This window comes from Pygoscelis adeliae, unplaced genomic scaffold (assembly GCF_000699105.1).
Source record: "Pygoscelis adeliae isolate BGI_AS28 unplaced genomic scaffold, ASM69910v1 Scaffold294, whole genome shotgun sequence".
Classification (NCBI taxonomy): Eukaryota; Metazoa; Chordata; class Aves; order Sphenisciformes; family Spheniscidae; genus Pygoscelis; species Pygoscelis adeliae.
Genome location: NW_008824722.1, coordinates 3,350,547 through 3,378,015, shown reverse-complemented (window position 1 = coordinate 3,378,015; position 27,469 = coordinate 3,350,547). Strand labels below are relative to the sequence as shown.

The following is a 27,469-nucleotide window of genomic DNA, read 5'->3' as shown; positions in this document are numbered from 1 at the left end:
CCCAGAATCTAGTAAGTAAAAAATGCTGAGACTTCTGTGAGCCTAACTGGAGTTTTGGTATTCTCCTGGAAACAGTTAATAGTTCAGTGAGTGGAGGCCATCTTGTTGCTTGGCAGAGTTGGGCTGTGTTGTGCCACATACTGGTGCAGGAAGCTTGAAAATCTAGGGCAGCATGAAAATGTAGAACACTGAAATAAATTACTGAAACTGAGATACTGTTCAGAATATAGGAAGCTTGGAAGTTTAATAGGAAGTCAGTCAGCAAATGGACTGAACTGTATAGACACAGGGAAATGTATCTTTGGAAGGGTCTAGGTGCCTGAGGTTTTGCTTCTATACTAAAAAATAGGCAGGTGTATCTCTCAGCTCAATGTGTATTTTATGCTACAGATGCAGATGCCCATGCCAACAAGGATTCAACACATGCATAAATACATGGTCAAGGGTTTTGATTATGGACAGTAGCTAGGCTTGGGCAACGTGTTAGATTCCTGCCATGGTTTGTGTATCTATTGGGAGGGAACTGAAGTAGTGCTAGGTGTGCCTTGCCTTACATGCCCACGCTCTGAGTCTGAAGGGGGCAGGACAAAGCACACCACATTACAGGGTATGACAAAGGAAAAAAGTTCTTTTGATTTCAAATGATACACATACATGTCAATTACATACTTCAGGTACTGCTAAGTAATCTTTGTTTCACAATTAAGATAACCCTTAACTTTAAGAATGTGTTTTCCCCCTCCTGGAATTTGCTGACACACTGATTACACCTCAGCCATCTCCTGGAATAAGCAATACAGGCATCTGTCCTAGAGATAAACAGACCTCTTCAAAGCACTGTTTTGATTCATTCCTGGAGCTGATTCATTATGCATATTGGATGGAGACTGGAGACCTCTGAAAAATTATTATGGTTGTGTAATTAAAGGCTAGCATAATACCTATGCACAAAAGTGTAAAATGCAGGTAAAATGCAAATAATTGTATTTTCTCATTTTATTTTAGTGTCTTGACTCTGCAGTTATTTTTTGGCAAAGTTACTGGTTTTTTGGTTTTGTTTTTAAATTAACAGACAGATTATAGATACTGTATTTTGTAACGTTTTTAATCAGCCTTACAAGTGAGATATTTAAAGGTAGAAAGTTGAGACCCAACTTCAACTGGAAGTCCATTTCACATTGTGATTCTTCAAAAATCTGATCCTGCATATGCATTTGTAATTTTTCACTATGCTTAACATACACACTTTGAGGAAGTCTTTGTCATGGATGAACGTATAGATAACAGCCAAGGGCTGGGATTTAAAGTGCTGGGACCCATATCTTCTCTAAGAGTTGTTATTACTAAGCTGTTTTTCTTTCTTTCAAGACTAGAGTATTGTAAGAACTGAAATATGCTGACATGTACACTAGAAGCTAACAAGGAAGGAGCTGCTGTCTGTACACAGCAAAAGTACAATCTGACATGGGCAGGCTGGACTTAATCTTTTGCTGATTTAATGATTGCTGTGTAGCCAAAGACAGTGCCTTGTAGCTGGAGACTTCTCTTTTATCCATAATGTAGTTTATCTAAGTAGGTCTTAGGATCTTCGTCTTCTCTAGAAGATCCCAGCAGATTTTCCAGACTTGCTGGATTTTCAAACTGCTTTTCCAAGTTTTTTAATCTGCTTTATGGTTCTGTAGTTTATATTTTGATTTCCATTCATGGTCCTAGTCCCAGAACTTCCTTGCAAAGTTCTCATGTGCTACTGAGGACCTTTATGAATTGTTTCCGTTGTTGAGATTGTTTGGCAGTAGATCGGTAGCCTGTGGAAACAATGCAAAAGACAAATCTGGGAAATGGAGCAGTGTCAGTTCATAAAACCAGGAGAACCTGTTCATGTTGAGAAATAAGGAAACATCATCCTGTGCGTGTGTGTGCAGAAGCACCAGGCTTCTTGGAAGAAATTGCTGAATTTAGGAAAATCTTCAAATCTGCTGAGTACAAATGAGTTACTACTGAAATGAAAGCTACTAAGAAAAATGGTAGTAGCCCTTTTACTTAGGAGCTAGAATGTTAACGCTGACTTGTTCATCACCCACACTACAAAATCTGTAGTCAGCATGCGTTATACTTATGCACGTGCCACAACATATTCATAAAAATCTGTTATGTCTAAATCTCCTTTGCTTGATTTACCTTGCTCAAGTGCTGTAGTGGGAAGGGTTGTAATTGCCTATGTAAAGGGTTTTGATTAAATTGATCTTCCTGTGTCCAATGTAGGTCTAATTTAATCTTGAAAATATATTGCAGCTTTGTACGCCCCTTAAAAGATTAGAAAGATCTACATTCTAGCAAACCTGCCCTGTATAACCTTGCCTTTGACGCTACGATTTTTTTTTCTCCCCTTTTTTCACATGCGTCCATATGCACAGCTCCTTGGGAAGTTTTAGAACAAAGTAGGACCTGCCAGGGATTTACTGCTATAGTAGCATACTTAATATAACATACATATGTTAATAAAGGACAATTAAATTCAATTTGTACGCTGTGTCCTCTTCTGAACTCATTCCTTCCGGCCTCTAAGACTGTAATCTCAGGAATGTTTAAAGCTGGAATAAACTATCATTGTGGCAAAAGCAGCAGTCCTGCCCTTTTGCTCTCCTGCCAGTGTTGGTTTTGCCAGCTCATCTCTGCTACAGCTGTATAGTAAACCAGATCAGGGGACTGATCTGACTGAAAAATACTTCCCCACCCCTATTTAAGATATAAGCTGCATATTTGCTTTCAAATTTTCTCTTCAAAAAGATGCTATAGTTCAGTACTGTAACACCTGACCTCCTTACGTATTCACAGTACAGATATTTAAAAGGTATTTAAAAGAAACAAATAGAAAAAGATGACTAAAATTCTTGCTTTGAGGGAATAATATAGATCCTATTTAATCAAGTTACTAATATCACAAGAATAGAAATTTTTTTGCATCTAAGTTACACTTTTTCTTTTCAATCTAGCCTTGCATTTCTTTTAAGAAAGTTAATATGAAATGAAACGAACTCTTCTCTCCTACTACATTTTACCAGTGTGTTGTTTTAACCAAAATAGTTTTCTGTTAGGGAAAAAAATTACCTCAGGGTGGTGGGTTTTTGTCGTCCCCAGCCTGTGTCCCCCCCACACCCACACTTTCCCCCCCCCCCCCGCCAATCTATTTTAGATTTCATGGGCATAAATTTTATTTCATATTCCATATGTATTGATCCACTTAGATAGGTGAACAAGTACTATTTTAAATACAGTATACAAATGTTGGCATTCTAAGCAGCTGTAGTAGACAAAAATCATCAACAACGAAGACTGAAAATCAGTGAGCTCATTTGAACTTTAGTGCTTAGTATAGCTTCTAACAGAAATCAAGTATTATTATTTGGACATCATGTTTGCCAAAAATGCTCAATAGATGTGAAGAAAATAATGCTAGTCCACTTACAGAAAATACAAAATTAGCATGTTGGAGAAGGGAAGTTGGATCTTCAGTGCAGAGTAGGCAGACTGGGAACATGAGATTTTTGGCAGTAGGAAGATCTGTATTTCAGAGCTTTCTGTAAAAGCAAACTTTTAATAACGTGTATTTATTTGAATTCCAGAACAGGAATATTAAAAGAAAGCTTAATTATACCAGTCAACTCACTCTCTCCTTTAGTTTTATTTAAAGACAACCTAAGAAAAGGAGGGTTCAAGAGAAATACTACTTATTAAGACAAAACTTGTGTTACATTTTCTGTGGATACTGCTGCTTCTTGTCTGAGGATTTTAAATTTTATTCTTTCAATCAATAAGATTATCTTGTAGTAACCAGCATATGGAAAACATTGTTCCAGGAATTTTGGGGGCATATTACAATGAAGGTTTCAGTTTGCACAGTAGAATGTAATACCACTCTCTCTATTAACTGTAGCATAATACAGTGTACAAAGAAAAATTGCTATCTTTTACATACTTGTGCTTTACTACTTTTTTTAATGATAGTGATGAGAATAAGAAAATTAATGCTTTTTAGAAACTGACTACAACAAGGGGACCATTCTGTTATGCTGTCCCATTGCGTACAGTACTCCAGATACATGGGCATGAGTGGATTTTTCCCTCTGTAAGATTGTTCCTGAACTTTGAAACTGGTTATTTTAATAGGCCTGCTAAAGGTTGTTTGTGCTTTGTTTGTTTTTTTCTTTTTCCCTTTCACTTACTTTAAAAACAGAAGCTGAACTACAGTGAATTAAAAATGAGAGGTTCAAACAATACAAACCAACCCTTACTCAGGTTTTTGAGTGCCCTCGTCTGAAAGTGTTGCATATCCTATCTTGCTTTTTGTTTTGTCTTACATTTAGTGTGCTTTCCTTAAACCTGTGAGATTCATGTTAGAGATTTGAAGAATTACTAGGTATTTTCTGGAACAAATGTGCCTGCTGGCATCTTGAGCATTGCTTGCTTCTGCTCTGATGTTAAGGTAGCACTGTGACAGAAGGCAGATGATGAAGCTATAGAACAAAAATCTCCGAACTCTCAAACAATTTCACTTCTCCAGTGTAAACATTAACATTGCTTTATTTCTAAGTTCTTATTTAAATGATAATTTTTAGAATTAACTATTGTTTGTATATATATTTTTAGAAGTATTAAAAAGCCTCTCTGCATAGCTGTACTGGTGAAAGCAGCAGTTGCAAAATGCAAGGTATCATTCAACAACTGTAGGCTTATATTTATCAATTTTTTTGTAATATAAAAAGTTCTATCAAGAAGAAATGTAGAATTGGATGCTGGAGTTTTATAAAATAAGAAATGAGCCTGTGTTAGAAAATTAATTTTTTTTCTATAACAGTCTTTTTTTTTTTTTCTTTTTCTTTTTTTTTTTTTTCCCTTCTAGGACCGGAATAGGCCCTATGACACTTTTAACTTGCACTCTTTGGAAAATTCCTTAATGGATATGATAAGGACTGATCATGAGCCTCTGAAAGGTAAACACTACCCTCCCAGTGGCCCACCAATGAGTTTCGCTGATATAATGTGGAGGAATCATTTTACAGGTTAGGAATATTCATATGTCCATGCTTGCTTGGTGTTTAAACAAAAATCAGCTTTTGAGTATTGCTATACACTTTTTGCTAATGAATGAGTTGTCAGTTATGTAAAACTTCTGTTTTCCCATCTTAAGATAATCATCTCTACTGTAGGAAGATAAGGTGAAATGTGTATATGTTTATAATAAGTGCACAATCATAATATTATCTAACTGGCATTTCCGAAACTTGGTTTTGTGTATCAGTAAATTGCACAGTTGGGTCTCCTGCTGCAGTCACTCAGTTCAGAAAATGTGTAGTGCAACTGGAGTCCAATTGTTAAGTTCAACATCTTATTCAAAGTTAATACCAGAACCTGGTATACAGGGTTCTGAAACAACCACTGTATCAAGCTTACTCTCTACAGTTGTTTCAGGTTTCTTTAAAAAAAAATTATCTTAATTTGGATTTCAAATTGTTAGGAGGAGCCAAAGCTATAAGATGTTGTTAAATGCTGGGAAAGTTTTGATTATTTGTACTACTAAACTGTGTTTGTTCTACCAGGTGTAGCATTGGAGATGAAACCATTTCTAATACTTAGCTGATACTGAATAGTGAAAGGATGTGGCAGCATTTCAAGGAATAAAACTCCTGATCGACTTGCACACTCCTCTCAATCTTTCATTGGCTAAGTTTAAAAATAGGTACACATTCTTGCTCACATGCGTTCTTGCTGACTTTGAAGACTGAAGCTAATAGTAAGCCATATACAAAGGAAATATTGAGCTAGAAATGATTCCCAAACTCTAAGAAGTCAGGACACTGGAACTGATAGAGAAGGAATTTAGCTGTGTATGGCACTTCCTATGCTAATGCTTATATATGTACTTTTCTGATGTCACGACTCATTTGCTCCCCTCCCCATTTATATATTACATGTGGAAAAATATTTTTTTTCTTGGTCTAAGGTCTTGTGCCTTTTTCACCATCTTTCTGGGTACAGAGTTTTTTTATCAACCATACCAAACTGGGTTCTGTACTCTCAGCTCTTTTAACCTGTGCTTTCCATTATTACCTTGAAATTTGCTGTGCTATAGCCTTTATATGTCTTTAACCGTTACTCAGCTGTCTAAAATGGTGAGAACTACTCTCATATCTATTCTGATGATAGTCCTCCAAAATAAGTGTTAACCTGAAACTTAAAAAACCAAGCTCAATAAAATTGAGATTTCTGCTGGATATACATTTCGTATAGCTTGTATTAAAAAAAAAAAAAAAAATCCAAATTGCTAGTAAGTAGATTTTAAGTATTTATTGTATCTTATTAAATGTATTATAATCTAGCTAAAACTCCATGTTTTTTAAATCAGTATTTATTTAAATATACAAATTGAGACTAATTTTTTAAAGACTGAATTTCCATATGAACCTGAGGATGGAAAAAATGAGAAAGGTTGGATTAGAAATTGTATTACTCTAGAAAAAGACTTTAACATCTTGTAAGTGCAATTTTGCTTATACTTTTATTACTTTTATTATTGTCTCTTTATAACAATTTAAAAATGTTTTTTAGTGAGAATATTAGCACATAAAATAATAATGGGTACAAATCTTTAATTCTTTCGTGTTGTTTGGTCATTCTATTAAGAAGAGTTTCCAATACTCAGCTGAGCTAGTCTATGTAAGTGTTGCAAGTGGCATATTCCATAGCTGCACCTGAGTGTCATAACGCTATTTAATGTTGGTGTTTTGCATGAGGTAGAAATAAAATTCTCGGTTTCCTTAAGCATCTGCTTTTCTTGAAAAGTATCAAAGCCTTGGCTTGACCTAGTGTGCGCTTTCCTCTACTCCTGTTTTCACACCACGCAGCATGACTGGCAATATTCATAGGAGTGGCTGTTTCAGGACATGTTCATTCTCCCTTCCAAGAAGTGTTGTCTTCCTCTGTGTTAAACAGATCTATGTTACTATTTCAACTGAATCCTTTTCATAAAAACCTAACTATTTTTCTGCAAACATTGATCCACTCCTCAAGTCACTTTCCTATTGCATTTTCATTGTTGCCTTTTCTGTGAAAATTGGTCTTGACTCTTCCCCTGTACCTCCAACTTTCTGCTTTTCCTCCACCAAAGATGCAGAAAGTTTTCAACTGCTGTCCTTCTCTGCACATTCCTCAGATTTCACTTAATCTTGTCTTCTAAACTCACTTGCTTTTTTCTTATTTATCCCACTCTCCTCTGTCTCTCCCCCTTAAAGTAGCAGCACATTTTAGTCTGTGATCACCTTGAGAAAGTAAGTGATTGACTCTGCTTGCTTTTGCTTGTTTCTTAAGTCATTGTCACATTGTCATTTATTTTCACCTTGAAGCTTTCTGAATATACTGGTTATGTACTTCAGCTTGATTTTTCAGTTCCTCATAGACATTCCTGCGTGAATGCCTCTTGTGCGAAATTTCAACTGCTCTTTCTGGAATCTTATTAATCAAATCTCAGAGCTACTTCCTCTTCATTTTACCTCCTCTGTCTTTCATAGTGAACTGGGTGTGTTTTTTCCCTTTAAATCTGGACTTCCTCTGGCATCTGTGACTGTCCTCTCCTAGGTTTTGTGCAGCTTAAAACAACCATAAAAATCCTGGTTTAAAAAACAAACAGACAAAAGAAAAATAATGAGGTGGCTTTCAAATGACTTTTAAAATTGTTCACCTTTTGGTAAATGAGCCTTGTTTTCTCAAACAATTTTAGCTAACAGCAGTTACATGTCAGTTGGCCTTACATTTACTATCCAAATTTTTAAACAGAAGGGGTGAAAAGATGAGTACCAAAAGCCTCTGATTCTGAAAACACAAAGATTTAATTCTAGAAAAGCTATACATGTCTTGGAGCTTCCAATGCATGTTACCAAGCCAGTGCAGCTATTTCAGGATCATTTCAGCCTGCCGCTGGCAACAAAGTCTTCAGCAAATGCATATTTTTTAGAAGTACTGTCTTTATATGTATTCATTAGTAAAATATTGCTGGTGGTTTATGTGAAGTTTGAACTTTGCTTGGAACATAGCCCCTGTTGGCATATGTGCCCCCTCACATCCCAGGAGATACTTGAAACAAAAAAATAATTATCTTGGATATAGAACAAGGGCTCTAGATGAGAATGTGGATGGGAGGGTTAAGCATAAAAGATTCTGATGTGAAGACCAAATTGACATGGTTCTGGGATATTTTCTTCTCATTTTGGTGTATAAGTTCCTCATACTCTGCATTGTTCAGCGGAGGTAGTGGAGAAGCTCAGGGGTGAGAAAGGAATAGTCTATCCTCTTGTTTGTAGTAGTTGAAGCTTCATACCTTCTCTGAATCTGAGGTATGATCAGACTTTGTCCTGCAGGCTGAGGAAATTGTGTTTATTTCAAGTTCACCAAAGCAGGTAATTTTTTTTTTTTTTAAAGCATGATCCACTTGGCCTTGAGAGGGCATGTGATTAAGTGAAATTTTTTGGGGGTGTTGCTTTCAAGTGTGGAACAAAAGAAAGGCTGTAGGATTGTTAGTGCAGCAGAAACTAACTGATCCTCAGTCTTGCGATATTGAATTACTTATATTGAGCGAGTGCTAACTCAGTCTGATTGGCAGGCTGGGTTGGTGCTCTCCAGCTAGGAGAGCTAGGGTCACTTACTTCTTTTGGGATGTTTCTTGCTGTAAAGAGAGATTTGATACCTAGCTCTGAGGTTTCTGGACTTAGATAAATTACCAGCTTATCCATCTATGTTGCATTTTATCTTGAGCCAAGTCTTGGGAGAAAGTGTTCAGTGTCAGCTCTTATTCAGTTTCTGCCTAAAACTGGTTTCTTTTTCTCAGCTTTTCCTACCAGATAGGGGTACCCTGCTGTAGGTTCCTGTCTTTCTGTCCTCGTAGTCTGGAAACTGTGTAACTTTACAAATTGTTTGCCATTTCCATGCTTTGAGATCTAAAGAATGTAAACTCATTAAAAAGGAAGTCTTGTTTTCTTTTCTCCCAAGATGGTTAGACAGACTTCCTTACCTGCTTTCTCTGCCATCAAGACCAGCTTCAACATTTTTCTTCTCTTTCAGTCAATACTCGTAAATCCTTTTCTCCTTTCAAAAAGGAGGAAAAAAAAGAGGAAAAAAGTACAGTAAAGGAATTGTTAAGCTTCTTATAGTTAAAGACGAATTACTGTATATGGCCAAGGGTATCTAGTTGTTCCCTCTGTCAGTCATAACCAGGCCTATATGACAGAAGTGTTCAATATTTTCTAAGATGTTTTTCCTGAACTGTCTTACTTATTTTCTGAGTTGCCAATAAAATACATTATATGCTACAAAAACATGGGAGAGTTTTGCTTTAGGGAGGAAGGAATATATTTGCAGTATTTTATAACCTGTTGGTATTCACATACTGCTTCTACCTAATGCTATAGGGCAAAACTGAATTATCAGAATAGCTATGGGTAGATGCTACTTATTACTGACTAACATTGCTTTCCTACATCAAAGTGTCTCCAGTCTATGGTGTAATATGTCACTGTTGCAATATGTTTATCCATGTCAAACTATTGCATTACAACACAAACAGAGGCATTCTGATCTATAAAAAATATTTTGATCAGTAGTAACTAGCAGCTGCCTTTGTTCTATTTTTAAATAATTAAATAAAATATTTCAGCTGTGTTAGATCATATGCTATGCACATGTGCTACTGACAGGTCATGAAACTGAATCAAAATATAAAATTGAGGAGAGAAATCATGTCCCTTTGAAATATTTATTTTAAGTTTATTGTTACAGTAGATAACTAATATTTGGGTTTTATTCTAGATCAGAATGGAAAAAAACTTTGTAATGTGCAAATCCCCAACTAACAAAAATTCTGAGGTTTTTATAAAGTATCAATGTGACACATCTTCAGGTATGAATATTTGGAGACAGCACATGTACAAGGAGAATTTTGAGAGTAGGCTTTATTAAAACTCATTTTAATGGATATCATACTGTAGGATACATAAAATGTGCTGATTATGTCATAATATTTCAGTAGAATGTACATGTTCCCTGACTATCTTAGCATTTGTTGTTCTGAGATTGAGACTTTGAATACAAATATACAACACTTCAGAGGTAGAAACAGCATCTGTGGTGAAACTTTATCTTGATTTTCAATACTTAATATGAATGACACCTATATATTTGCACAACGGGAAACTGAAGTTACTGGGGTTACTACTTTTTAACTATTGTAAAGACTGTATCAGGTCATATGAAAACTAAGTAAAATTTAAGATTTCCTGTTTACATTTAACTTAACTATGTTGTTCATGAGGTTTGACAGCAGTGTTTTAAGATTATATGCAACTTAGACAATATTGTAATACATATAGAATGGACCTTTACTTTTCCATCTTGATCTTCAGTTAACTTCAATGCATGCCACCAGATTTTGTTCAGCTCTAATTGTTCATAAGCTTTCTGTAAGCAAAGCAGTAAGTTTGCCATATGACCTGAAAAAGTGAAGGTGAATGGATGATATTTGTGTTTGCAGTCAGCAGCTGAACACAAAGGTCGTGCAAATAGAACAAATGTTGTCATCTCAGTCCTAGAAATGGTGCCACCCAGTTAGAGCTTTTTGCCACGCTTTCATTAGAAAAAAGTGCACTGTAACCGTGTTTATCAAAATCTCGATGCACATCAGGCACCTTTCTGTAAATGCACATGAAAACCAGAGTGAACAGACAGATGTGTTTGCACATCTACTTGTGCGTAAAATTAGGCCACTCAAGCTAATCCTTTTAAAGGAAACATACTCTGTTTCCTTTCAATTTGAAACTCTGCTTATTTAAGAAAATCCTCTTTAATATTTTGTTTTCAGTACAGAATATGACCATTAAATGGTTCATATTTCTTAAAATAAGTGCTTTCTTCAATGATTCTGTAGTACGATCATACTTCCTAATTTGCTGCTGGCATCCAGCATGTCCTTGTCTTTGACCTGCTGAATTTGTTTTGGGCAGGATTGGTGGGGTTTTTTTGTTTGCTTTGTTTAGTTTAAGGAGTGGTGATACAGATACCAATTTTTCCTTATCTTTATTTCAATTTTTTCATTGTACTGTTGAAGACTGTCCTCACAGAGACCTAAAGCTCTTTCTCTTTTTTTCTTTTTTTTCCTTCCTCACTTCTCTACTGTTTTGAGGGTTTTGTATGTTTTAGCATAGATTGCTACTGGAAAAGTCTGCTTTCATATTGGTTTATTTTATTCCCTCCAAACTTGCCAGTAAGAATACCAATGTTGCTCTTCTGACTACAGTTCTAGAACTACATGTAGAATGGGTATATGTGTACATACACTACCCCTCACAAGTAAAGCCAAATTTCTTTTTATGTTCATCAGGTCTTGCTTTTAAAGTACTAATATTTTGAAAATATAACTGTTTTCAAGCAAAAAATGTTTGCACTCTTAAATATATGCAAGACCTTTGTGTTTTATTGGAGCAATGTAATTTACTTATGAAGAATGTATTTCGTTGTAATGTATATGCTGTTATATTTTATAGTTTGCTTTCTCTACTGATGGCATGTATTTGTTTAGTCAGTGATAGGAAGAAGTTAGTATCAGCAAGCTTCATTACTGATATTCATAACTGATAATTATACACTTCTGTTCACATTGCCGCAATATGTATTTGCACAGTAAAAATATATACGTGTAAACACAGTAATACTTCTTCATATTTCCCTTCTGGCAAACAATAGTATTTTTGTTCTGCTGAGTATGTTAATGTGTAAAAGATATGTAAGTCCCAAGTAGGTGTTTAAATTATGGGTGTGAACAAATGGCAGGTAGACTTAAAAAACATGAGTGGGGGAGGGGAAAGGAAAAAGAAAAAAAGCCAACAACCTTCTTCAGGGAGTTACCTTTTATGTTTATAACTCTTTATGCATACCCTTGCTTACACAGTTCTTGCTTTTGAAATTGTTTTGGGCATGTATGTTGAGTTAGTGTAGTATCAGTTTCAGTTGTTTGTATTTTGGGGGGAAGAGGAGAGAGAATGGTCTGAGGTCTACTCAGGTAAAAATGATTAAAATTCTTATATACACACACATGCTTCATGCTTTTTGGCCATTTGAATCATGGAGCAAAGACTCACGGTTGAGCTGGGGCATGGGGGGGTGTGTGTGTGGGGGGTGTGTGTTAGGTTGTGCTGTAAACTAGACCCCCAAATACATACAGCTCAAAATAATCTTCTTGTTTCAGATGTTCGATGGAATAGTGGTCTTGCTTTGATTTTTGCACTTTCCTGTGTCAAAATTTTGCTCTACCCCACTTGCTACCTGTCCATCCAAATAACTATTGGTGTTTTGCAATGCCTTTTGTTGGCACCAACTTTGAAATCATTTGATAGAAGAGATAAGAATGATAAAGGATGTATTATTACTAAGGAAGTATAGCAGACCTAATCCTGTTGCCAGTTTCATTTGACCTTGCCAGTGGAGTGTCTAGTCATAACTTGTAATTGATATCAACAGTGATCTTAAGGACTATGCGAGAGGAAGTTCTCATTCCCAGTAAGTTCAGGACAGGTCAAAAGCAGGCCAGCTTTGCTATTTTCTAGCAAATCTTATGCCAAATACCAATTGCTGAATTGGTGTAAGTGGTTGATCTTGATGAAAGACATGAGCTATAACAGTGCAAGAAGTTTTACTCAATATATAACCAATGAACATCGTTTCTTGGAACGTTGATTGTAACATGAAAATGATGAGAATAGGTAACTGTAATCTTAAAAATCCTTCACTGAGTGAGTGTTCATGTCCAGGAGCTGATTACGATTTCACAAGTTAAAAAAACCATAGAGCACTTAGGAAGAGAAAATGAATAAAAAGAGAAAATTAATTCAGAAATCTCTTAAAGCAAAAACAGTAGTTGTAGATCTGGAACTGGTTAATCACTGGTGTTTGTTTCAGACATGGGAAAATAATGGTAATACCAGCACATATATATGAAGATTAAATCAAAGATCAGTTTTACACTTACTTGTAAACAGATTGTGCTCATAAGCTTGAATATCTGCTAAAAACAGTGGATTTTAAAGTTGAGGTTAAAGGGACCACTATAGGCAAGCCTGGCACTAAACACTGTCAAAAAACTGCAATAGTGGTAAAACTGTGCCTGATATCCAGGTTTGTTATTTCTGGAACAACATTCTTTTTCAAAACTGTTCATGTAACTTGAAATTATCTAGACAATTAAAAAAAATCAGATTATATATTTGTGAAAGATTTAATAAAGAGATTCATGTGGGAAGGGTATAATTCCTTAAGTTACTGGAAAGATTTCAGAATTGTTTCAAAATCATGACTTTTCTACAAAGAATGAGGTGAAGTTAAATTCTATTTAACATCATCTTATTTCCAATACAATACAGAGGAGAAGATGCACATACTTGAGATGTGCTCTAAGAAGGAATTGGGCTCTCTGCCATGACAAGCATCATATTGGGCATGCAGCAGAGCACTTAGGCAATCCAGCCAGAAAAGTCTCTCCAAATGCTGTTAGGAGAGAGAATTTAAGGAATTTAATGACTTAAGATACGCAAAAGAGCAGCCCGGGCTATACAAGAATCATTAAACTCTCATTTATACTCTGAAATATTTAAAAACCAAGAAGTATACAACTGGATTTCTTTTTTTTAACTTAGGAATTGAAAAGACTTATGTAAAAGAGTGATTATCGTTGCAGCCTAACGGCAGTAATATAAGTGTGTGTTATAAGAGCACATAATTGAAAATATACTCAGTAGATAGTTATGAAACCAAGACAGGCAAACTGAAAATGGCAGATGTACGCTGAATACAAGTACTGGGGATGTTGTTACTGGAAGGGTTCCTGTTTATGACTTCAGTGAACTGCTGGAGTCCGTAACTTCTGTGCTCTAACTTCTCTGTGTTTCTGCTTGTTGTGCTTAAGATTCTTGAAAAGTAGAAATTTTATCCAGAGATTTCATTTTAAAACTGTAATTACAAATATGTGCTTATATAGACTTCGTAAAGGTCCAGGTAGCATACATGTGCTTTTCTTAAAATTGATTGTTTTCCGATAGTTGTTTCTATGTTTAACCCAAATATGTCTTTGAAAGTACATATTCTTAATTACATTTCCCAGTTTTAAATCACACCTTTAAATGAATAAATTTATAATTTCGTTTTTGTGCTCTCTTCTTGTTCCTTAGATAATTATGCAGTTTTGTAATCTCATATGGCCTCTTTTTTCAGTTATGTCCTTCAAACAGCAAGATATTCAAATGTTGTAGCTAATATGAAAGGCTATATAATTATTGGTAACTAATTGTCTTACGATTGGTGCATTACCAATCGTTGTTTTGAATGCTTTTCATACAGGTGTGTTTTGAAAGTATTCCATTAATTTGTTGCTATAGAATTGCACTAGGGGACCTCTGAAGATGCACAGAATTATCGCACGCTGTTGCTTAGCTCAGCGTGAGAACATGTCCTTCTGCTTGTGCTGCTCTGTATTTTCTGCTCCTCTTAAAAGATAGCTGACAAGAACTGTTTAAAAATAGCAGGCCAAGGGCAGGTGACAAATGTCACACAAGCAGCACCTGGTCCAGTGACAGCCTGGAGGGAGGAAAAAACCAAACCCAGATGTCACAGATACGATTCTATTTCTGAAGCTGGTCAAACAGCAGAATTTCAGCTTCAGCTAAGGAAAAGAGAAGGGCCCATCCAAGCATTATGCATTCAAATTTTACTCTAGGTTTTTCCTAGCAGTTCCCTTTTTTCCATTACAAGTATTAGTTTGCAAGTATAAATTATTGTATACACCTTTTCTCTTTACAAGTAGTACCTGTAACCTCACGCTCATTAATATGCTGTTAAGGAAAAGGGAATTAATGTCAATCTGGCAAGATTTCTGGAATATTTTAGCACAAGCTTATACTAACTGAAATAGTAGCAGCTTTAATGTTTCTGCAGTGTCAGATTAATGTGAAAATACATATAGGAGAATTATGTCTGTAATTAGGAAATCTGAAGTAATTAATGAAGATCTCTTTAAGAAGCGTTGCTCAAGGAGTTGGAAAGTAAAAATGGAAATTTTATTTACCTTCTTTCTGCCCCCACTTCTTTCTGGAGGTGCTCTTTGCTTCATAGTCTTGTTGTGGTGGCACTTTTTTCTAAAAGAATGAGAGAATTCTGTGAAGAAAATAAATATATGGTTTTTTTTAAACTGCTTGTGACAGTTTCAGAAGTGTACTGAAACTTCATGTTGCATCTGTTCAGAAAGAATATTAATTACAGCACAGCAGTCTCTGTGACTTGAAATAGAAGGCTTTAACTTATTGATAGGAACTAAAAATGTTGGAGAAGATTGGCTTTAGTTCTGCTTTGTCAAAGCTTATTTGTTAAGACTTGGTTTTGCAGAAGTATGGAAGAGAATTTACACTACAGGAACTTAACGGTTATATTGGTTATTCAGTATAGCGAGTGGGTCTTGAGCTCCCATATTTGAGTGCCAGTGTAGTGAAGAAATGTAAACTGCCTGCTTCCTTAACTCCTGAACTTAACCACAAATCTAGAGAGAGCATATGAAATGGATTACAACACTTGTAAGTAACTTAAGTTACTTACATTATTTAATTGGAATACATTTTTATGTGGCTATAACGATCCTTTTATATCTTTTTCCAAACAAGGACTAATATCAATTAGAGCTTTCAAATTGTTTCGGGGGGTTTAATTAAGAAAGTCCTGTTACAAAGTTTCTTCAGGGTAAGTTTTTAATACTTCGGCTCAGTTAAATAGTACCTAAAACTAGTCTGAACAGTAGTAGAGTTGGCTCATTTCTTCCTTTGACAGTAAAAGTAGATTTCAGTGGACTAATTCTCCTTTGAAACAAAATAACCGTGTGTGAATTTGTTCCCGCTTCCAGTTCCTGAAGTCATCAGAGATCTTCTTAAGCCAACCTTTCAATTGTTAAATCTCACCTGAGAAAATCGGTACTATTTTGCATCTCTAGCTTCCTGGAAACTGACACCAGCAGAGTTCATTCGAATTTCATGGTGAACCTTCTGTATATGATGGTCCCATATATGGTCAAGAATAAATATTTTTCAAAGTACATATGAATGTACTCCATGAGAACAATGGTCCTGCTAACCCAATATCTTATCTCAAATAGTAAGCGATAGCAGATTCTTAGGAAAGAATACAACAACAGCGTAAGCATACTGTCTCCAATGATCTGTTAACTCAAGAGCTTCTGGTGTCACAGGCAGTATGGAAAATAGTGATTTATTTTTGCTGATTAAGTGGAGTTTTTGTAATGCTGTACTCATTATTTGAAGCCTACTACAAATGGCATAACTGCAGCAAGGTTGAACTTTGAGGCCTTATTTTGAAAGGGTAAATGTAATACTTTCCTAGCGCAAAGCAAAGGGATGTATTAAAAAATAATTATTTCATCGTTTATTTTGTGATTTTCAGTATTTTAAGTACATAACAGTAAAGGTACTACAGTGTTAAATATCTTAAATGTGTATTCTTGGGAAGTTGTCTTCAGTAGATGGAAGATTTGGCTACCCGGACTGTTCATCCTCTTTAGCAACTTTTCATATTAATAAATTTAATTCAGTTTGGAAATAAAAACATTAAAAGTAGCTTTTATTTATATTGCAGGGCGTATGGGAATAAACTTCCATCATCCAGGAACAGACAATATTATGGCTCTTAATAGTAAGTAGTTAATATCTAATGACTAATGTTGTCACGTTGAATATTATTTCTTACATTTATTGTGTACGTAGCTGTACAGTCAGACATAAATATGTGTAATAATATTTGCATAGAAGTTTATGTGCACTATCTTAAAACGATTTTCATAAATCAATTATCTCTGATTTTATTGGTAGAATTGGTGATTCTTTGTATTAGCTTTATAATAGCTTTATGTGTTCCATTGGAAGCTTCGTAATGCCTGCTATAGATAATCTTGAAAAACAATCTCTGTTATTCCCTCTTTTGTGGGTGTGTATGCATGTTAAATCTGTAACTTTAATTTCTGATATCTCTCTAGACATATTTCTTCTTGTTGGGATGAGTTGTTACAAGTTTTGCATACAGTTACATTGGCTGATGGAGTTTACTTTGTTGGTTTCCCTAAAATGTTATGTAGGCAGGACTGGAGAGAATGTTTAGACATCTAAATGCTGAGGAAAAAGTGTGGGGCTGAATGTCAGGGAAAGATTATTGCTTTTGTTTGTGTTGGAAAATAAAAATAAATTTTAAAAATCCAGTCACGAACATATGCATTCAAAAACACCTGCCAAAATGGATCTGGAAGCTCTAGAGGCAGCCTCGTATCAGGGGCGGGGGCAGTGGGGTGTTAGACACCACCAGCAGAATGTAGAGCTGAACTATGCAAATCAAAGCACAGTTTTTGTCCATCTAATCCTAAGAAACGCTAACTATTTTGAGATGTCCATTTTTGCTTACAATGTTGTATTAGAGGTGTTAGGATTAATTTACTAACTTCTCTAAAATGTTTTCCATTGCACTGTCTATATAAGTTATACTGCGTATAGTTGAAAACTGCAGTTTTTTAGAGTCTTAAAATTATATTATTGTTTGTGTAGTACCAAAGAGAATTAAAAAATAATTTATAAATGTGAAGAACTGAAAATTTGTAATAGACAAGATGCAAGGGTTTTAACATTTGGCTTTAAATGCGAGCTTTTGGAACCTATAAGACTTTGATTGTGCTCTTTTTCTTAGCTTTACACCGTTAATGATGAGGTGATATTTTGCAGTTTCTGTTGTCATAGTTAGCATATATGCCCCATTTTCTTATGGGCACATGAAATTATGGGAAATGAAGTAATTAACTGGGAGAAATGCTCCATTTAGTTAAAGACTTTATTAAAAGGGGAAGCTGGTCATGTGGGTGTGCGTAAATACGTTCTACACAGTACAGTCTGCTGCTGTTTGACGTGAATTCTGGTCTCAGAATGTATTTGTTGTTCTAATGTGGGCATTTCAATGAGCTGGTTGCAATACTAATATAATTGTGAAGATGGGAGATTGTGATTGAACTTTGAGTTATTTTTAAAAATTGACAGTTACTATGGAATATATAGCAGTATTTCTTACAAAGTCTTATAGAGATTTTTGAAAGATGGGAATGAAAAACTGATACAAAAAGCTATACTATATACTGTACTATAGCAAATCAGGGTTGTTTCATTTCAAGACAACTCACTTTTGTCCTAAATGGATGAATATTTTAATGTCTATCGTTGCTAGATAAACTTAAAAAAAAAAAAAAAGTTGCCTTTCAAATGGAAATAAAATTTAAGAAAATATTTCTTCCTCCCTAACTCCTTTGAAATTTTTACAGCAGATACATACTCTAATTGTTTATAAAAAAGTAATGATCCTTTGCAGCTACAGGCCTGGTATATGGCTAAAAGATTAGTATAACTAACTGAGGGACCTAAACAAAATATATTTATGCATTTCCAGTATTTAAAATATTATGGGTTTATTGAAATATTAACTATTTACAGACTTACATAAACCTGGATTCATAAATACGCAATTTATGCAAAATAGTAGTGCTTGTTCTTTTGAATGACGTTCAGCGCAAATCAAAAGTCTGGATAAATTCCCATATATTTTCCCTCTCCTGCATCTCTTCTCCTTCCCATTCTTTACTAGGTGAGGCCACACCATTTTTGGCCATTACTAAGAGCCCAGAAGTTAGAATTATTGTACTGTTTTTTTGTTCTTAAATCTTTGAAGAGTTGAGAATAAAAGCAAGTATTCAAGTACATAAGCTTAAAAATTACTTTCTGTGATTTGAAGCCTCTTTTTTATGCAGCTAAACCTGAGAAATTTAGAACTATGTAATTTCCATGTGATCTATTACCTTTGCCATGGGGAAATATACTAAGGAAAGTTAGTCCAATAAGAAATATGCTTTCCTGTGCTGGAATGGCTGTGGTTTGGGTTTAAAAAAATAAAATAAATAAAATAAAAATTCCCCAAAGAGATTTCATCCCAGTAAGTTTTGGAACAATTTGGAGAACGTATGTAACTTCTTTAAATCATAATACTTGTAATATCTATATAATTTCTGTGAAACCAAACACTGTCTGCTGAATCTGCAAATCCAGCCTTCACATTCTATTTATAGTCGTTGCTACATAAGCATTTTTCTCTTTTCCTGCGAAGACACGGTAATAATCTTTAAGATGTATTACTCAAAGCTCAATTCCTTACTAACAGTGTACGCAACCTTTTGAAGCTGGAAGACAACATAAGCTCATGCCAACAGCAATGCAAAACTTTACTTCATGTGTTGTAGGGAGAGGGGAAGTTTTCTGAAGGGTGTTTGTCTCTTTAGCTCCTTCTCATCCTTTATGGCGACACTTTCAACTGTACTTCAGCTGATATTCTTATTTATTGATTACAGCCTTTTGAAACTAGGGATTTTCCTGACTGACTGTCTTGAGCTACTGTCTATAAATGTTGAAAGGGATTGTTTGGTTTGAGGGAAGTTGTTACTTGCTTAGTTGGCAGGGCTTAGTGTAGAGCATTCTACCGCCATTTTGTTCATCATTGTGCAAAGCTATAAATCATCATCATCTCAAAGCACTGAGTTTGGAAATAATAAAATTAGTGAGATAGAAGAGATTACTTTTAAATGCATAATTATTATGAATCTCTTCTTGTCATTAATGGCATTATGCTTGTGTACATACACGAACTGTTGCATGTGTGTATAAGCATGTTTATATTGTAGAGACGGTTGAAGTTCTCTGTCAGAATTAGGCTTCTATTGAGGAATGCAATGTTTATTCAGAGAGATCTGAGCATAATCCTAAAGAGCATTTACACAAAAGGAAGATGCAAATATTTAGATCTGAAACATTGTGCATAGGGAAAAAGCTATAGCTTTTGTCTATACTAGCTCTAATTGAAATAGTGTTTTTAATCAAGTAGTGACACGTTTGTTAACTTTTTAATAATGTCATTCATACTGAGCTAAACAGTAGAACAATTTTTATAAACTTTCATCTACAGCACCTTATTAAATACAGTTGATACTGTAATTTCTAGGGGAAATGTGGCATAAATTGAATTATTGATTTTATTTATGTAAATTCATGTATGAACTTAAAGAGAAACCATCTGTTGATGATACTTTTAGTAGATGTTTGCAATACTAATTAAAAGTTATGTTTACAATACTGAGCAAAACCTGAAAATAAATTAATTTGCTTTCCCAAAATTAACTCAAAGGTGTCCTCCATCCCTTTCTCTTGCTAGTATTCACTCCTATTTGCAGTCATACATTTCTGCAGCCATTGCTTCTGGATGTTCTCTTGAGTTAATATGTGCTCCTTTTTAATTAGCTATATAAATAGGACTAAATGATCAACATGAATACACAGTCACCTATGTGCTAGGTAGCGAGCTATCTTTAACGCTTCCTGTGAACTCCAGAAAGCCAACAATAAACTTCAGTGGGAGAGAAGTACAGCAGGTGAAAAAGGCAGACGGGGAATAAATGAGGGTGTGTGATCTTTCTAAGGAAGCACTGAACTGTATTGCTGGGATCCCAAACGCACTTCTGTAAAATGAGTTTAGACTAAAGGTAGTTAAACCAACAAATGAGAAAAACCCCTTTGTGAAGCGCTGGAATTTTGTTTTTCCTAAAGCTCCTCTGTACAGTGACTTTGCACTGCTGTTGGGCTTCAAATGTTCCATCTGCTTCCAATGTTCATTCTTGCCTTATATGAAAATAAGTGTCATCTGTGAGGTCTGGTACTGTTTGCTCTCCATCTGACTGTCTTTTCTTCTTTTCATTAGTATCATTTAGTTCTGTTTGTTCTGAATGAAATAATTTGAAAAATACATTAAGGCAAGGGTTTGGGGCACCTTTTTAGAGGTTTGTGTAGAGATTTTGGTTTTGTTTTCTTAACATAGATAATAATTATGTGGGGAGGTCATCATGCCATGACAGAAAGTGTAATGGCAGCAAAACAATTTCATTTTTTATTTTCATGCTTCTATTGATTTTAAAATTGCCTTGTCTCCTTGAGAGCTATTGTGCTTGGCTTTTCCTATATTCTGATGTATTGTTTTCAAACACATACAGTGTTTAGATATAACTAAGTTGCTGAAATAGCATTTTATATTTAAGTCTTTTGCCAATGCTATTGGTATACCTTGAAATGAACTGCTCTGAATAGAAAGTTTATTGAATTTTTTTTGTCCTGCAAAATCTTGGGTTGGCAGTTTAATAACTATTAAAAGCTCGGGTTTTGTAGTGATAATATTCCGGGAAAATGGGCGGCTAAGTTTCAAGAGGCATCAATCTCTTCTAATAGTTTGGTACCTGCCTATAGGAATTTGCTGGGCTCTTTAGCCCAATTGCCAAGTTGGGTTACTAATGTGTTACTAGCTTATCAACATATAAGGAATAATATAAAGGAATGAAAGACACTGAGAGAGCTAATAAGGTTTGCAAAACTAGACCTGATTTAATTGTGAAGAGATCAGAGTTTATTTAACTGGAGGGAAAAAATGAATGATGTAAAGTGTGACATAGCAAAGGCAGCAGGGTTCATAAGACTCCCAGAGTGTGCGAACTGTCACTTTATACATAACCTTGTTAAGTCTTTCAGAACCAGCTGTACAAACAGTTAGTATTGATGCTGCCTTGGGGGCCGTGAGGCGGGCTAGCTGTTATCTCAAAGTCCCTTCTATACCTGTTTAATAAAAAAAAAAAAGGGGGGGGGGAAGGCAGGGGAGCAATAAAATACGCTTTTTCTTCTTTCTTCCCTTCAATTTTTTATATTAGCATCTGAACTTTCCTAGATCTGATTTGGCTATTACTGAAGGTAGTATCTCTTATCAGTGGCTGCTCAAATCTTTTTATAGTAGAGGAAGATTTCTTAAATTTTCTTCGTTTTAATCCAACTTTGTAGCTCTTTATTACCTTCTTGTTTGTTGTTTTTTCCCCACCACTTTTCCTGCCTCATAACCGCACCAATGTGCTTTCCTTTCATCTATGTGATCCTCTCTATTGTGGGTGAGTGCCATCTGTTTCTGCGGAATTTTAAGAAAAAGATTTGCCAGGCTATTCCACAAGCATTATATATGATGCTAGAAGAGATGAGACTGCAGTCCAGAATTAGGTTTGGTAGATTGGGAGCACAATCTACCTTCTTGAAGGAAATTCCTATCAGCCTGGTTGTTAGAAATGTGAGTTTTATCATTAATCTATTTTTTAAGCTAAAACAAAGAAATGAAAATAGATAAGCCTTACCTCCTGCACAGATACTTGGCTGCTCAATATGCCTAAGGAAGGAAGACCTAAGCTGGTTAGACAATAGTTTTGAGTATCAAATGCAGTTCACATGTGTGATCAAGTGTTTGAGGTCCAATGTGTTGGGCCTTAACTGCATACAGCTTGCATATAGATTGTATTTTTCCGATGATGGGATTCAGTTGTATATGTATATCAGCATACGTTATCAGGGAGATTGTTGTAACGCTTGCATTGCTGGCATTGGAAAAAAGTGAACCAGAAAGGACTGTTGAGGCTAATATCACAAAACTATTGCAATGCCCATCTGCATGTCCAACCCATCTATCAGTGGAAATTGAGCACCGCCTTTTGAACCACTCTTATATGAGCAATAATTCGTTCCAATCCCAAAACCCAAATTATTTGAATTATATGTTTTCTTTCAAAGACCTCTTTAAAAAGACTGGAGGATAGAAGTCTTGTTCTTTGTGAACAGCTTTTCTGGCCATAGAAAAAGGAGAAGAAAGAGCATTATTTTCTTAAACAAGCTGTTCTGTTGCATTGCTCATCATGAAAAATAACCCCTCGAATCTCAAATGCTGAAGTAAAAATAATTGCAAATGCTATCCCTGAAAAAATGGGGTGAGCGTTCTGCAAATAACAGATTAATGTATACAAAACTTCCTTTGGAAGCAAATAGATTTCTGTACACATAAAGCTCAGTACAAACATACTATGTCAAGGAACCCAAAAGTTAATATAGTGAACCAAGTTTAAGTCTTTATTCTCCCAAATGTAATTCTTATTTTTCCCCATACTTTTATGCACATGACTTACTGAGTTTTATCATGTCATGCTCATTTATCAGCTTGCTTCTTATCTAGATAAAATCCAGAAATTGTTATTCAAGAAATAGTATTTTATACTCAGTAAATTCATGCTGGTTTTATTAAGCATTGGCCTCATTTTTGTATGCAAACTGTTCTTGTCAACCTTTACTCCTATTTTAGTTAGTAAAAATGTTGAATTTATTCTAAACTATGTTTATGTGCATATAATTTGTAGCACTCAATGTAAAAAAATTAAGTTACTCAAATTGTTTCTGCTTTAGCTACATACCTCCAACTGTATGAAAATCCACTTTTTAAATAGAACGTTCCTTACCTAGCTCTTATTCAGTGATTCTGCCCCCCCCCCCCCCCCTTTTGACAGTTTGTTAAATATCCTTGACCATTCAGACAGAGTAGCATGGACTGACAGTGATCAAAGAGGAAACTTTTGATTTGTCTTTCTGGAATTGCAAATATGATTTTTCCACGTGGGTAGTTTGGGACAGGTTGGTGAATGGTAGATACCTTTAAAATCATAAAGATGTAAATAAAGTTTATTTATGTCCATTATCGCGAATTAATTGACTGAAATGAGCAAAGTCAAGGATGCTTCTGAAAGGAACTTTGAATGTGTGGCCCAAAGTTTAAAAGAAGTCTAGTACTTTACAAAGATGCAATATTCATATGTCTCATCTCAGAATTTTATGATGACCCAAAGGAAATCTTCAAATCCATTGATAGTAGTTCTATGTTGCGTGCACTTCTTGCATCTGCGTTTCTTGTTATATGCACACAAATACTTGATCTCAGTCTGTGTATTTTTAATGATGTAAAAATAGAGTTCCTAGATTATTCTGGTCATTTGCTTTTTGTTACTTTAGCAAAAGAGTTCTTGAGTGAGTTCAAGGTGTGTGCTACAGAAATACTGTTACAGCAAAGATACATCGTGTAATTATACTTGATTCTATCACCTCTCAGTTCATCAATTCATTTTCACTGGCATGTAATTCACTTGTAAACTTCCATATCTCTAAGAACTTCAGAGACCCACAATTCAAAAGAAAAAGCTTGACATATTTTCCTTTCTGATCTCAGAAAATTATTGGGCAACTCATAGTGTCCTAAAGCAAGTATTGTTCTGAACTGCTGAGCGCTTCAAGATTACAAATGAGTTTTCCAAGTTAGAAATAAGATTCTAGTACCTTTATAAATCAAGGAAGTTCCCAGTCTTGTCAAATAAACTTTTCTTTAGGCCTTCTAGCGCCAAAAGTTCAAATCTGGAAATGTTGACCTTCCCCCCCCCCCCCCCCCCCAATCCCCCCCCCCCCCCCCCCCCCCCCGAGATATTTCTATTTTAAGTCAATTTAAGAAATGTCTTTAAGATTTCCTTGAAATGTGTATCTTTGATATTGTGAACACATTATTGCGTGAACAAGATAAGTACCAACAGTGAAGAAAGCATGTTTTTAAAAGTCTCAAAATACTTCCTGTTAAGTCTTCCATAAAATGTGATAATACAAAAAAATGGTGTCGCTTATTTCTGTATTGAAATTACCTGCTCAGATTCACTTTTACCTATGATATGGAAAGAGGGTAGATCTAGTTCTTTGGAGTTAATGTTTTATGGATTCACAAATTTATTATTTCCTTGAAATGCTAACTATTTGACCCATATACAACGTACAGATCCAATCCTGTATTATAATAAAGTAATGAAAAAAAATCAGAAAAGAAGTCTCACTGAGATCAGATGTCAGTAACTTGTAAGTCACTATCTTATTTGGCATATAAGATCTCATGGCTTAGGCATACTAGTTAATCTAAAATAAAGAAAAACTTTTAAGGGGCGTGCCTAACCAGGAAAGATTATTTTCATGGTCCAACATAATTTAATAACTTTATAATAAATGTGTTTTCAGTTTATTAATTTTACAGAGTTCTTCCAGTAAGGAGCATCATGCAGTCTTCAGACTCTAGCACAAATTAATCCTGTCCCCTCTGCTGAAATCTGTGAAGAGGATCTTTCACAGCTTGTCAGTTTTATGTTGCTGTTAGAATCTGATTTAAAAGACAAATCAACAAATTAATTTGGCAATATAATCTGCTATATGAAGATACTGGAAGTACATCAGCTTGTCTATAGACTTAAGTTATCAGATTTTTAATGAGGTTTGATGCACTTGAAAAGGTTCTCCAGAAAGTTTTCTCTCACGAGTTATTAATTAAGCCACAGTGAAGCTGCTGAAAGCTTTTGATCTGCTTGATGTAGGTGAACAATACTCAAGTTTCTATACAGAACATTTTCTTGATGGTAGTGATAGTAACATGTTGAATAAATATCAGCATGTGATTGATTGGCTTCATAAAAAAAATGTTTTAAGAAGGTGATTGTGTTTCAGTCAAGCTTGTTAATTGTTCTACCAACTTTCTCCTTTGTAGCTAGCTGTCTTCCCAGGGGAACTTTTCCCCACAGTTTCTGATCCATAAAAATTGAACCCTTAATTAGAGATTAAGCTGTTAGAGTAGATATTCATTGTTTCACATGACTAACATCTGTTGTCTCCAGGAGATCAAGTAAGGTGGTTTTTGTTTTCACAAGTGTTTCTTAACTTGGTTCACAGGGATATTGAACTAGAAGTTATTATTACGCCTTCTTGTACTGATGCATTGTGTCAGCATTTAATTGAATCATGTCAGATGATACACATTTCTAGGTTGAGCTTTTGTGTAGTCATCACTGATACCTATTTTTCCCAAGTGCCACCAATTTTTATTTTCTGTTGTCTTATAACTGAAGTGTATTGTGAACAGTGCATACTACAAGCCTTATATGAGTATAGCCAGCCCAGTTACAGAATAGTAAACCAGTACAAGCCCTAAAGCATGCATAGTTTTTTGTAGAAAAGTGTTCTCATGGCCTTCCTATGGAATAATCCTATTCCATAGGAATAAATTAAACCAGTGACAGCACGTAACTTTGGGTTTTGGAAACTTTTTGTCTTTGCAGCCTTGGGCAAAGCTAATGAGGCTGATAACAAACATCAGTTTCACTGCGCTGTTTCAATTTTCTCTATTCCCTTTGGAAGCTTAATTTTTTTTTCCAGTTAGCTATGCTCTTTCCTTATTTTGTATTGTCAAAATAGCTACCTACTAGAAAATAATTTTCTCTGGATCTTATAACTGTTCTTTCTTATAGTCTGTCTCTACTGTGACTGTACTGAGTTACCAAGAGATGAAAGAAGCTGAAACGCTTCAGTTTGGGGAGGAGAAGGCTGAAGGTGAATGTGATGGAGCCTTAGAAAAATCCCAGGGGAATGCAGAACTGCTGTTCACCATGTTCCACAGAGCTAGAACTAACGGAGCAATTGGTGAAACTTCTGGGAGATCCATTTAAAACCCACAAAAGGAAGTGCTTCTTTAGTTTACTTTTGGAACTTGCTGCCACAGGAATTTGTGGAAGCAGATAGTATCAGCAGGTTCAAAAAAAGCATTAGACAAATTGTTAACAAAAGGCCTTTAAGCAGGGATTAGAAGTAGGTGAGAGTGTGCCTCCTAACATGTTTCATCCAAATACTATGAATGCTAAGGTCATAGGAGAGAAACGTACCACTGATATTGGCCAGTCTAACATGCTCTTTCTAGTGTCACTATTGAAGACTGAACACTTGTCTGGATGGTTCATTGGTCTTATCCAGCAGGGCATTGCATATGAGCTCTCATAGGTATTCTAGCTGAGCTATATGGTTCATGTCTACGTTATGCACTGAGTTAAGTTCATAAGAATATGTTTTAGTCACAGTCCTTTCTTTTCTGTAGGTTGTCACTTGGTTTCATCTCTTTCAAATAAATTGCAGAACACCTGTCTTGCTAATAATAATTCTCAGAAATCGTTTGTGCAATTCTGGTATTTATTTACATGGTTTGCTTTTATTACACAAATTACACAATGTCCCTTTTTGTGTTGGAACCTTCCAACACAAACAACAGGGCAAAACCAAACTTACTCCCAGCCTACATAGTGAGCTGAAGAATGAAGGTGGTTTACTTGTTGATATACAATAAGCTATGTCCTGTTGCTTGCTTGTGTTCTTGGTTTTCAGGATGTATGTTAACTGAGCAAGAGTAACTTTAAACAGCAGAGTAACTTCTGTCATCCACATAACTTGTCTTCTCTTGCCAACATTGTCCCACTGTGGATGTTCTGGTCCTCTGCCTTTCCAGGACCACAGGCAAGGGTTGTTAGGTCACTCCTTCCTTCTGAATCCTTGAGGGCTAT

At 35.3% G+C, this 27,469-nt stretch overlaps 1 protein-coding gene across 1 annotated transcript in view; it reads left to right on the top strand.

Moving 5' to 3' along the window:
* CPEB3 (cytoplasmic polyadenylation element binding protein 3) overlaps nucleotides 1-27,469 on the top strand; it is a 99,782-nt gene that overhangs the window by 27,734 nt on the left and 44,579 nt on the right. The window contains 2 exon segments of the mRNA XM_009323264.1: nucleotides 4,901-4,991; nucleotides 16,726-16,782. Coding sequence (XP_009321539.1) covers nucleotides 4,901-4,991; nucleotides 16,726-16,782 — 148 coding nt within the window.